Source organism: Marmota monax, unplaced genomic scaffold (genome assembly GCF_021218885.2).
Source record: "Marmota monax isolate L192 unplaced genomic scaffold, Marmota_monax_Labrador192_F-V1.1 WCK01_AAM20220418_F8-fsc00121, whole genome shotgun sequence".
Classification (NCBI taxonomy): domain Eukaryota; kingdom Metazoa; phylum Chordata; class Mammalia; order Rodentia; family Sciuridae; genus Marmota; species Marmota monax.
Window position 1 is genome coordinate 691990 of NW_026693351.1, and position 13117 is coordinate 705106.

At 50.3% G+C, this 13117-nt stretch overlaps 1 protein-coding gene across 2 annotated transcripts in view; it reads left to right on the top strand.

The window, feature by feature from the left end:
• Positions 1-12163: 12163 nt before the first annotated feature.
• The window catches only part of Tfcp2l1 (transcription factor CP2 like 1), a 55113-nt gene continuing 54159 nt past the window's right edge, over positions 12164-13117 (top strand). Inside the window, exons 1-2 of one of the 2 annotated variants that reach the window (XM_046456858.2) lie at positions 12164-12326; positions 12946-12975. In XM_046456858.2, coding sequence (XP_046312814.1) covers positions 12265-12326; positions 12946-12975 — 92 coding nt within the window. In that variant the 5' untranslated portion in view covers positions 12164-12264. The remainder of the gene's footprint in view (positions 12327-12945; positions 12976-13117) is intronic. The other variant, XM_046456859.2, reaches the window with a different exon arrangement.

Consider the following 13117-nt stretch of genomic DNA (forward strand, 5'->3'; position numbering starts at 1 on the left):
CCTTGATCCATCACAGAATTCTCTGATCTCTCTGTGGGTAGGGGTATTGGAAAGTCCGTGATCAAGGCTCTGGCAGGGTTTGGTTTCTGGCTGTCCTGGCTGGAGGAGAGCCGCTTTGCCTCCTTTCCTCTCAGCAGCGACGGGGAGAGAGAGCAAGTGAGCTCTGGGGTTTCCTCTTGATGGACACCGATCCTCTCAGATCATGCTCCACCCATCGGACTTCATTTAACCTTAATTTCTTCTTTACTCTCAATACAGCTTCACTGGGGGTTCGAGTTTCAACATATAAAATTTTTGGCTGAGGCTGAGGGTGTCAAGGTAGAGTGCTTGCCTCATATGTGTGAAGCCCTGGGTTCAATTCCCAGCACCTCAAAGAAGAAGAAGAAGAAGAAGAAGAAGAAAATTCCCTTGTCTGTAGTGGATTCATTCCAGGACCCCTGCAGATACTGAAATCCACAAATGCTCAGGTCTCTTATTAAAAACGAAAAGGAATGGTATCTGCACAGAACCTATGTTTATCCTTGTCTATGCTACAAGTCATCTCCAGATTACTGACAGTATCTAATGCAACGTAAATGCTATATAAATCCTCAGTGTGCCTCACTGTTTAGGGAAGAATGACAAAGAAAAAAATCTGTTTGTGTTCAGATGCACTTTTTTTCCTCAAAATATCTCTGATCTACAGTTACCTAAATCCATGGGTGCAGAACTCCCAGATAGAAAGAAATAACTATAATTTTTGGTAACTGTCAAGTCCTTCTTATAGGACTTGACCCAAAGCAACTAGAATGAGCTGAGCCATCACAGGCCAATACTCTGCCCCCTGTTCCATGGTACACCTTAACCTACTGCCTTGGTTGGTAGAGTACTGCGGGCAACAGTTGAACTGAATGTTTTATTGCCACATAACTAAAGGCAACACTTTCCAGTGCCCACCACATCATCACCTTTACCACCCACCCCAACCCTTTCCCAAACAGCCAATTCCCAAACTTTCGATTCTGTAACTTGCAGTGCTGACTTTCAAGTACTAAATTAAGATGAATTAGTATCAAGTAGGATCTGATGGGAGCAATGTAAGGCTGAAGTGGTAGCTTTGTAATATCTCCAGGGATTCTGGCTTCATTTGTATTTTGCTCAGATGATGTTAGAACGGGCATTTAGCCTTTACAATATGGCTGTCAGAGTTCCAGCCTACACATCTGACTTCAAAAGAGTGGGATAAAAGCAAGGGTAAATGGAGATTGGTCAACTGATTCTCCCTCCCATCTTCCTTTCCTATAAAACAGATTTGTATAAGCCTCTAGGCACTTTTAAGTGGGAAAGATGACAGACGTGAATACTAGACTCAACAGAATGTAATGTGGGTGTACCATATCCCCAGTGTCACACGGAAACGAATGTTAAACAAAGCACACTTGATTGGCGCAGGAACATGCAATAATAATGGAGAACTTTATAAGACAACATTATTCCAATTTAAAACACTAAAACCTAGGATCATCATAAAAAACAAATTTAATTTCTAAGGGGACCAAAAAGGATATAGGACATTAATCCACCCCCACCTCCACCCCCCACACCCAGCACTGGGATTGAACCCAGGCCCCATTTTACTTTTTAAGACAAGGTCTTACTAAATTTTCCAGACTGTCCTTGAACTTGTAATCCTCCTACCTCCGCTTCTGTAATTGCTGGGATAACTGGCGTGTGTCACCTTGCCCGAAGGACCAATGACGAATCTCAAAAATATGCAAGAAAGGGCTGGGGATGTGGCTCAAGCGGTAGCGCGCTCGCCTGGCATGCGTGCGGCCCGGGTTCGATCCTCAGCACCACATACAAACAAAGATGTTGTGTCCGCCGATAACTAAAAAATAAATATTAAAAAAAAACTTCTCTCTCTCTCTCTCTCTCTCTCTCTCTCTCTCTCTCTCACACACACACACTTTTAAAAAATATGCAATAAAACCCAAGCCATTGGGCATCTAACTCAAAGTTGACCTCAGGAAGGCAAGGTGACAGACTTGGGGTCTAGCCAGTTAGATATTTCCTCCGCTAACTCATCTACAGAAGCTCTTGGCCAGTCTGTGTTCAGAGATTCCTGCGCATGCTGAATGGGAGTCCAGTACAATGACACTATGTAAAAACAGTGTTGGGCACTGTTGGGGCATCCTCCACGGACTGAGGGGCTCATCAACATATGGCAGGATCCTCCTGCCTTAGCCTCCCGAGTCGCTGGGGTTACAGGAAGGAGCCACTGAGCCTGGTGGGTTTCATACCTTAGTTGGCTCAACACAATCTGAACATGTATTTCAGGGTGCAATTTTGTTTTTTGAAGCTCCTTCCCTTGAATATGTGCCCTGTGGCTACAATGAACAATGATAAAATGGAACTCTAGTTTGGGGAGCTGACCCATACCACCCCATCAGTGAGACATTACCTGGGGAAGCACACCAAGATTAGCTCACCTCCTGTGACATTTCCCCCAAACTCTACCCACCAACTTCCACTTACATCTCATTGGTCAGAATTAGGTCATCTGGGCCCCTGTACAGTAGCAAACACCTGTGATCCCTACAAAAGGCTGAGGCAGGAGGATTGCATGGTCAGCCTGGGCAACTTAGAGAGACCCTGGCTCAAAATAAAAAAATTAAAAAGGGCTGAGGATATAGCTCAGCGGTAAGATGCCCTGGGTTCAATCCCCAGTACCTAAAAAATAAGATAAAAGAATTACATAATTTGGTATCCCTCTCTTTGAGGGAGACTGGGATTATAGTCTCCCTAAATTGCTGAGGCTGACTTTGAACTTACGTTTCTCCTGCCTCAGCCTCCCAAGTCACTGGGATTACAGGCATGTGCCACTAATGCTCTTGATGGTCCAACTCTGCATTCAACCCAGGTACAAGGAGTGAACAATAACTGAGCACCTATTATGTGTTAGGTGCTGTGTGGGCATTTTAGATCCCAAAGAACTGTACACTAACCATAAAGAACTTGTAAAAATAGGTTGACCAACTTATTTTGCTAATGTTTTCATTTTTATATACAGAGAGAGATCTATATCTCAAGAAATATAAATGAGATCTTTTAATAAGAACACCAAACAAACTCCAAGTCATACAAAAGCATTATGTGTAGTTTAATTGTTAATATTTTCTTTCCTTGGTTCCTAAAATAATGGTGTATCTTACAATTAAGGGCACCTCACATTCAATGAAATATGCTGTGAATTAGCATGAAAAAGGTATCAAAGCTTCCGGAAGCCAGGGGTGGTGGCACGTACCTGAGGCAGGAAGGTCACAAGTTTGAGGCCAACCTTGGCAACTGAGATCCTGTCTCAAAATAAAAAAATAAAAAGGGGTGGGAGAGTAGCTCAGCAGTAAAGCATCCCTGGGTTTAATCTCCAGCACTGGAAAAAAATTTAAAAAAAGATTCTAGGCAACTGTGACATGTGTCCACTGCCTTTAGTGGACAAAGCAATAACAAATTGTATCCCTGCTTTTGGACCCTAGAAATGGGGTGATGGGGAAGAGCTGGGAGGGGAGCCTGGATTGTGGGGGTGCTTGTGCCTGGTTCCTCTGGGTCCCAGGTCATGGTAGGAAGGGGAGGGGAGGGGAGGCCCAGTGGACCAGGGCTGACTCCCCAGGGCCCTGTGCTTGGACAGGAGCGCTGTGCACATGCTGGCCCCGCTCAGCATTCTGCCCTTCCCGGGCTCCTGAGTCCCCCAATTCCATGCCCCACACTGGGGCTGCCGCTTGTTTGCTCATTTCTCCCCCATTTCAAACTCTGGGTTCTCTGAGGACATGGACGGTGGCTGCCGGCCACAGAAGGACTCAATAAATACTCGTTAAATGAATTAATAACCAAACAAATACTAAGAACTGGATGTATTTAGGGACTTGGAGATGGCGCTTTCCCGCAGTCTGGCGCACCTCCCACCCACCGTCTTAGGACACACCCCGAGGTGGGGCCTGCGGGAGACCCCTGGGAGCGCTCTGGGCATCTGCACTGGAGCGCAGGGAAATGCCGCAGGGGAGAGCAGAAGGCCTCGCAGAGCCAGTCTCAGGGGCTTTGTCCCAAACTGGGGCCAGAGACCAGGACTTCTACCCATTCCAACCAGTTGTTGGATGCAGATGGCCCCAGGGAAACTGACATGGCCCCAGGAAACATGGCAACTGAGGAAAGTTCTGGAAAGCGTTGGTGTCAGCAGACAGTGTTCTGGATTGTGGGAAGGGGTGGGGACAAGTGCTTTCTTCTAAGTGGGGAGTCTGCTGGACGGCACACTTTAGATCTACTATGCAACCGCAGAGGTCCCAGATGGAAAAGCACTGCTCTGGGGTTTGGGTGGGGGAGTCCAAGGACACCTGAGCTGAGGACAGCGACACAGTGCGTTTTTTTCTCTACCTGACTGTGCTTGGCCCCAGCACACACAAGCTGCGGGGTTTCGGGCTGGGTGGAACCCAGGTACAAGGAGTGAACATTAACTGAGCACCTATTATGTGTTAGGTGCTGTGTGGGCATTTCATACACAGCAGTTCAGTGAAGCCTCAACGCTCCCCTGGGATGTAGGTCCCATTTGCACATAAGGAAGTCAGGGTGAGGTTAAGATGCCAGTCACTGTCCCAGAACTAGTAACAAAGGTGGGATTGGAAGCCTTTTCTTGGCCGGCTCCTCCCTCCCTCCCTTCCCTCTTTCCTTCCTTTCCTGGTACAGGGATTGAACCCAGGGGAACTTAACCACCGAGCCACATCTGCAGACCGTCTTTGTATTTTATTTAGAGACAGGGTCTTCCTGAATTGCTTAGGGCCTTGGTAAGTTGCTGAGGCTGGCTTTGAACTCCAGATCCTCCTGCCTCAGCCTTCTGTGCTGCTGGGATTTCAGGTGTACACCACTGTGCCTGGCTAGGCTTCGCCGTTTCCTGAGCCTGGACTGGGGGGTGCTGCTCTCCGGGAGGAGCTGACACTATGCTGAGCCACCTGAAACTTAGCCAGGCAAACTGGGGCCAAGGAAGAGGACACTTGAGGAGCATTGGAAGTGGGACCATCAGGGAGGTGAAAAGCTGAGGTATAACCAGCCTATGGGCCCCTGACAGCCAGAATGGCCCCAGGTGGACACAGCCCATGGGCACTCGGATCGATGAGCCAAAGATGCTTCTGGCACTTCTTCTCTGGGTGGTAGCAGCCCGTGCCAGGTGCACAGCTTGGCAAGAGGGCATGAGCTGGACCTCAGCTCTGCTAGCTGCCCTCGTCCCATGCCACAGCAGTGCACAAAGTCTGTAGCCACGCACTGCAGCCCTGGAGTAATGCATAGAGTGAGGACATTCATGTACCGATGGATTTCTTAATGGCCCCTCTCTGTGTGGTCTCTATTTCCTCCCCGTTGATTCCTACTCCCAACCCCTTCCCGCATTTGTATTTAGGTTAAAGCCCTTTCTCACGTGGCGGGTCATCCGTGGATCATCTGCTTGTGTTCTCAGCTAAACTGTTGATTGGCCGCTCAGAACATATGAGAGGCACTGCCAACCGATTGTCACTCTAAGATGATCTGGCTGGGTCCCCAGTGTTAAATTCGTCAAGGAAATTCTTCCAACTTCTTGTCTGGCTGATTTTAGCTGGGTGCAGTAGACAGGGCTTGGGGTTCCAAGCATATGGGGCCGGGCACTGTGGCGCATGCCTGTAATGCCAGCGACTCGGCTTGGGAGGCTGAGGCACAGGAGGATTGCAAGTTCAAGGCCAACCTCAGTAAATCAGCGAGACCCTGTCTCAAGATAAAAGACAAAAACTGGGCTGGAGATGTGGCTTAGTGGTTAAGTGCTCCTGGGTTCAATCCTGGGTAACCCCTCCATCAAGTATAGGGGGCCCATGTGCCTGCCTGTCCTCCAGCTACGCCAGTTTGGACAAATTGCTCATCAGTGAGGTGGCTGTGCCGGCCACACCTCCCCAGCAGGCTGTGAGTGGAGTGGGGGAATGAAGGGGAAGCCCTGGGTTCTCTCCCTCCTCACCTCACCTGTGTCCCTGGGGAGTGGCTCACTACAGTCTCCCCCCTGCCCCTGGGGAAGAGGTGCTACCTGCCGCCCCTCCTGCAGAGCCTGGCACCTGGACCTGGGGGTGTTTACAGAAGGAGGTGTGAGGCCCATAACAGGGCTCCTGGTTCACCCTGGACAGAAGGCTCCGTGCCAGAGAGCGGCCGGCTGTGCCCAGGGCAATCTGTGATGACTGCTGAGCAGGGAGCAGCTCAGAATGACTGCTGCCTAAAAGACTGACAGGAGAAATCTAGGGCAGAGGGTCACAGGAAGTGGGAGGCACCAGGGTTCAAATCCTAGCTTCTCCTTCTCGCTGGTTATAAGATCCCAGGCAGGTTGCCTGACTGACCGTGAAATGGGCCCATCAACCATCTTAAGGGGCCGTGGTGAGATTGAACGTGGGGTTCTCCTACAGGGCTTGCACATGCCAGGAGCCAGACATACAGTTAGCTGATTGTTAGACTATATCCACTCAGGTGGCTGCAGTGACGCACACCTGTGATCCCAGAGGCTTGGAAGGCTGAGGCAGAAGGATCTCCAGTTCAGAGCCAGCCTCAGCAACTTCGAGAGGCCCTAAGCAACTCAACGAGACCCTGTATCAAAATTTTAAAAAAATGGGCTGGGGATGTGGCTCAGTGGTTCAGCAGCCCTGGGATCAATCTCGGGTGCAAGAAAACAAACAAAAACCATTCAAATCAGGGCCAAGGGTGTGTAGCTCAGTAGTAGAGCCCTTGCCTAGGATGCTTGAGGCCCTGGGATCTACATCCAGTGCCTCAAAGAAATATAACCACATGGCACAGGCCCAGACTAATCAGTTTGACCATTTGAAATCGGAAGGAATATTTTATAAAAAGAATTTCTGTGCTAGGGATGCTGCCCGGGGTTTAATGCTTCTTTAGCATATGCAGGGCTACAGGTTTGATTCTTAGCACTCAAAAGGAAGTCATATTTTGGAGTAATTTTAGATTCTCTGAAAAGTTACCAGCACAGGGAATTTCTGTGCCCTTTCTCTGCCCCCACCAACCCGTTAGCATCTTTTATTACCACATTTATTTGTAAAAGCTAAGAAACTGAGATTCGTGCAATACAATTTTAGTTTTGTTCTGTTTGTTGTTGGGATTGAACCCAGGTGTGCTCTCCCACGGAGCTACATTCCCCGTCCTTTTCGTTTGTTTTAGTTTTTGGAGACATACTCTCCCTAAGCTCTCCAGGCTAGCCTTGAACTTGCCATCCTCCTGCCTCAGCCTCCCCAGTGGCTGGGATCTTAGTCAGGCATCACGGCGCCCAGGGTGCAGTACTATTAGGTACCCACCAAGCTTGATCTGGATTAGAATTAACAGCTCGGAAAAGTCACTCTTCCCCTCCAGAGAAGCTAGTGAAGTTCTTGATGGAGAAACTTGGACCTTGCAGGAAGATAAACCGCATCAGAGAGACATCCGGGCCACTGGCAAATGGGATTCAGGGGACACAGAGGGGGTTGAGGCCCGTGTGCAGGGTGGAGACACCAGGAGCCAGGAAACCTCAACTTGCACTTGGCTCTCCTGTTCCCTGCTTCTTGGCAACTCCTCTTGTGCCTCAGTTTCTTCATCTGTAACATGAGAATAACCTTCCCCCACGGTTGCTTCTGGCACAGTTGCCAGGTGCTCTTCCCCTTGGATCCACTCTCCTGTCTTCCTCAGTAAGAAGCCCCCCGACTTTTAAAAATACAAAGTCCCAGCCTCCCATGTATCAAGGGGACTACATTCAAATCCATGGGAACTAAACAGAAGTGGTCTGTAGATCTTCTTGGAAGAGAGAAGGTGCACCTTTATCCTGCCCTGCTCCTTTGTGGCTGGTGGGAATGGTGTCAGAACCTCTGGCGCCCCAGCAGCCACTGTGTCCATACCTTGTAAATGGTATCATATATGGAGCAAAGAACCAGCATGGACAGATTACCTCTAGACCAGTGCTTCTCAGCACTCCTGACAGCTTATGTTGGAGGATCCTTCACTGTTGGGAGTGTCCTGTGCCTTGTAGGGGTGCTCAGCAACTTTCCTAGTCTGTACATCCTACCCACCCCAAAGTTGTGACAACAAAAACTTCTCCTGAGGGTAGGGGGCAAAGTCATCTTTGGTTGACAGTTGATCCTTTAGCCAGTTCCATCCAGTAAGATTAAAGTGTAAGCTATAAAAGCAAGCCAGTAAAGCTAGTCAGATGAAATTAATTTCCATAATATATTTAGCCCATACATTAAAAAAATTGAACATTCATCATATGAGCAGGATAAAAATGATTGATAGGTCATATTGTGCAATATATGTATATATAATATATATAGTCAATGAACCTTTATTTAATTTATTTATTTATATGTGATGCTGAGAATTGAACCCAGTGCCTCACACAGGCCAGCCAAGCACTGAACCACTGAGCCACAACCCCAGCTCGCTTTTTTTTTTTAGGTAAGGTCTTTGATCTTGGTGCATATTTTACATTTCTAGCACATCATTTTTTTTTTAGACGTTTGTTTATTTTTTTAGCTGGACACACTACCTTTATTTCATTTATTTATATGTGGTGCTGAGAGTGAGTGCTCTACCGCTGAGCCAAAACCCCAGCCCCTCCAGCACATCTTGATTGAGATCAGTCATATCAGTCATATTTCAAGTGGCACAATGGCCGTCTGCGGCAAGCGAATACCATGTTGGGCAGTGTTAACTCTAGATTGCTAGAACTTGAGAGGGGAAATAAGTCTCTATGTTGTTTAAGACATTTTTATCCGGGGGCTTCTGTTACTTGCAGCAGAATGTTATTGTAACCATTACATTAAGGTTTTTGATGAACACTCAAGAAATAATTAGCGGGGCCATGATACACAACCTGAAATCCCAGCTACTCAGGAGGCTGAGGCCGGAGAAACATAAATAAGTTAGAGGTCAGCCTCAGCAACTTAAGAAGATCCTGTCTCAAAATAAAAAGGGCTATGGCTTAGCGGTAGGGTGCTTAACTAGCATGCTCAAGATCCTGGGTTCTATCCCCAGCATAAACACACAGAGAGGGCTGGGGATGTGGCTCAAGCGGTAGCAGCACGCTCGCCTGGCATGCGTGCGGCAAGGGTTGGATCCTCAGCACCACATACAAACAAAGATGTGTGTCCGCCGAAAACTAAAAAATAAATATTAAAATTTTTCTCTCTCTTCTCTCTCTCTCTCTCAAAAAAAACACACAGAGAAATGAGAAGAAATGAGATTGGTGATGCGCAACTCCTAGTCTGAAGGGTGCTCTGGAGAGGGCTTGGGTGAGCATGTGTATGTGCTCTGTACGCCCTTTGTCCTCCCAACAACTCCAGGAAGTGTCATCATCTTCATGGTGATCTTCAAATGCTGCTGGGAGTTCCCACTGAGCTGCCTAGAGAGGGGCCCCTTCGGACTCCACAGGAACCTTGTGCTTCCTTCAGAAGGGCCCAGGCTGGCGGATCCTTGGTTTCGGTCACACATCTGATCTCAAGTTTGCCAGGCGGGTGAGGAAAGGAAGGCAGGCCTTAGGACAGGAATGGACGGTAGCCAGAGAGCACTGGCCCTGAATCTACAGGCATGGCCTCAAACGCCAGCCGTGGCTCTCAGCCTCCCGAGCCTCAGCTTCCTCACCTGTGCCCATTTCTCAAACTCAGGCAGATTATAGCAAACTGGACCTGCTTGGCATCAAGGAAGAGCCAACATTCCTACCATAAGTAAATGGGTGGGGCCTTCACAAAACAGAGAGAGGAACTGGTGGGCCACCTTCTGCAGGTCTGTCTTCTCTTCACCTAAGGGAAAGCTCAGGGTCAGACTAGGCCTAATTGTACCCAAACACTGAATAATCTCAGGCAGGAATACCCATCATTATTCCCACAGCAGGACTCAAATGCTGTCTCTGCAGGCTTCACCAAACTCTACCCTCAGGTGTAAAAACCGAAAGGAAGGCGGGCAGTCGGAAGCGGGCAGTCATGCGAAATATGCAGGGAGAGTCCTACCTGGATAATAAGAGCCGACGGCTTCGTCACTACCATGATATTCGGCATCCTCACCTTCATTTTACCAGTGGTTCAGAGGGGTCAGTACTATACCATTTCGCCGTATAGAACCAACCATCCGGCACTTTGGTGCGTTAAAGTCACAGTCATGTATTTGCTCTCCAGCCTGCATTTGGGGAGGCCTTGGGTCAATTTCATAGGTGTGTTGGAATGAGCCCTTGGAACACTGCAGACTGACTTTGCTGGGGGGTTGCATAGGGATAGGAGGCTGGCCGGGTATCCATCCCCAACGGGACGGGACATTGGAACTCCATGTGGTGGTTCCGAGCTCCCGCCAGCCAAGAGAAGCTTCCTGGCATCTTAGGGGCTGGACTGAGTCTGGAACAGTCTTCTGCAGCATTCTAGGTCAAAGCAAGTCATGGGCCAGGCCAGTTGGGAGAGGGGAGAGAAATAGAAGCAGCATGGATCTTCCTGCACAGGGTCACGCATTCTGCTAGAGCTGAGTGGTAAACCCAGGTCTGAGCCCTTATCATCAGTTTCCTTTCGTGTTCCATTCCCTTCTTCTGGACCTTGGAACTGGAGACCCTTCCTTCGTCCCCACTGCACGGATTAACCTCCAGTTACTCATCCCTGGAGACAAAGTCCCTTCAATGTTCCCAGTATGGTCTCTACTTCCCCCCAGACTCTTAGAATGAAAAGAATAAATAAATCCAGTAATTATTGCAGGGTACCTTCTGTTGAAAGGACATGCTTGTCCTGGGCCCTGGTGGAGAACCTAGTGTTCAGGAGGTTAATTGGGGAGTTCCCTTAGGGTTCACCGCTAGGCCAGAGACGGGGAAAGACCTTGAGCAGAAGGCAGGTCCTAGGGAGGGCTTCAATCGTCTCCACAGGGAGTCCTGGGACCAAAACAATCCATCAGCATTGTCTCCATTGGTGCAGAGATGGGTGTGAGGGTTATTGGAATGTGGACCACCCAGAGGGGAGTGACCTTGCGAGGAGGCCACTCTAATTATCTGCACCAATGCTAGTGGGGCAGTGGCTGAGGGCACGACGATGATGTAGATGTACGGCTGGGGAAACATTTCTGTTTCCCTGTGAGCTGTGAGCGCTGGGTTAAGGTCTTCAAGGAACTTTATTTGATTAATACCCAGGGACAGAATGTTTCCCTCTTCTGTGCCAGGCACAGTGCCACGAGACAAGATGTCACTTAGGTGTGAGTCCTGGCTCCATAGAACTCCACTCCTTCCTAACTGACCCCCACTATCCACTGTACACACTCCCACCAGACTGGTCTTTCCAAAAGGCAAATCATAAATGCAACTCCTCTACCCAAATCACACATAGAATGAAAGCTCCAGGGAAGGGGAATGAAGAGAAGGGGAGGGAGATAAGAAAAAAGAAAGAAGAAGAAGAAGAAGAAGAAGAAGAAAAAAAAAACCACCCCAGCTTCTTGCGCCTCCTCCCCACTATCCTACCTTCCTCTTTGCCCTTGGTCACCCAGGACACCCACGCCAAAGTAGGTCTGCCTCTAGGCCCTGTCTCTTACTGCTGCCTCTGCCTGGAGCCACTCTTTCTCCAGATGCTCACAAATGCCACTTCCTGCAGGAAGCCTTCTTGAGTATTTACTGAGCCCTTAACTTTGTCCCCAGCACTGTGTTCTAGGTACGACTGGGGCAGTGACAGAACGCAGGCCCTGCCCTCTTGGAGTTTCCACTGTAGGGAGGACAGACCAACCCATACACAAGTAAAAATTTACAAGGTCATGATTTCAGACTCTGAATGGTGATCCAAAAAAACAAAAAAAAAAAACCCCAAAACCAAGAGCCCCAAAAGGGGACCCAGAGTGCCTGGGCCAGGGTCCCCGACATTTGAGCTTCTTCCAATCCACCAAGCAGCTCTAGAGTTCCACCCAGAGCGAGAAGTCAGAATCGGAAAGCCCAGAGGTGCCTAGCGCAGGTGGGCTGCAGCTAAGGTCACCTGAGCCCCACCCGTGGGGGCCGGGCTCAGCCCTGGCTCGCGGCTCCCTGGAGGGGCGCTAGCTCCCGGGTGAGGCGCGCCTGCGACTGGGGAGCCGCCCTCCCGGCGGCTAGGGGACGGTCCGGTCGCTGCCCCGCCCCCGGGCCGCCCATAAATGATCCGGGCCGAGGGCCACCTCAGGTTCCTAGCGCAGCTTTCAGGTGGCTGAGAGGTCGGCGCCGCCCGCGTCTCCGTTGGCTGCCGCGCCTACGTGGGCGCGCTCGGAGCTCCAGCCATGCTGTTCTGGCACACGCAGCCCGAGCACTACAACCAGCACAACTCCGGCAGCTACCTGCGGTAAGGGCCTCGCGTCGCCCGCGTGCCGCGACGGCCACAGCCCTGGGGCTCTGTCGAGCGGTGCGCCCGGCGCGGCCAAGACGTCCAGGGAAGGGAAGGGAGCGCGCTTACCAGGTCCTGGCATCCTCCTGTGGGTCCTGTGGGAAGGAAGGGAGAGCCCCGCCCAGTGTCCCCAAGGGACAGACTGACCGATCCCGGCGGGACCCGACGCGCGGAGTTGGGGGCTTGGCGAGGCGGGCGCACCGAGTCGGATCCCGGCGAGGGCCCCTCCGTGCCGACCCCTTGCGGGTACCGGGGGCACCTACGGGCCCCAGCCTCCCGGGATCTATCCCACCTCGCACATCTGTCCTCTTCCCGCTCGGGTGAGAGTAGCAGAGGAAACTTCTTCCATCCGGAGCCTCCCCCGGGAAGTTAATCCCCTGCTCTTTGCCCCTCTCCACTGGGATCCCTCTCTGAGTTTTGCGCTTTCCGCAGTGCCCTTCGTCGGGCCTCGCTAGCCCCTGGTGGACCGTCGGGCGGGCGGGTTCGGAAGGGGCTGGCTGTCCCCCCTCCTCTAGGTGGTCTTTGCCTGAAGCCCGAGCGTTTATTGCCCTTGATGGAAATCTTTCTTCTTCTGCAGGGATTTGTCTAGTGCTCTTCAAAGGGAAAAGTAAGTCCTGCCCGCTTTGCAAAGTACTCTGCAACACCCACTCCCCCCCCCCCACACACACACCTTTTAGGAAGTAGGACCCCCGTTTGCTTCAGTTCCTGGAAGATCGTTTTTTCCATGTTGTGCAGCTGGCCGGGTACTA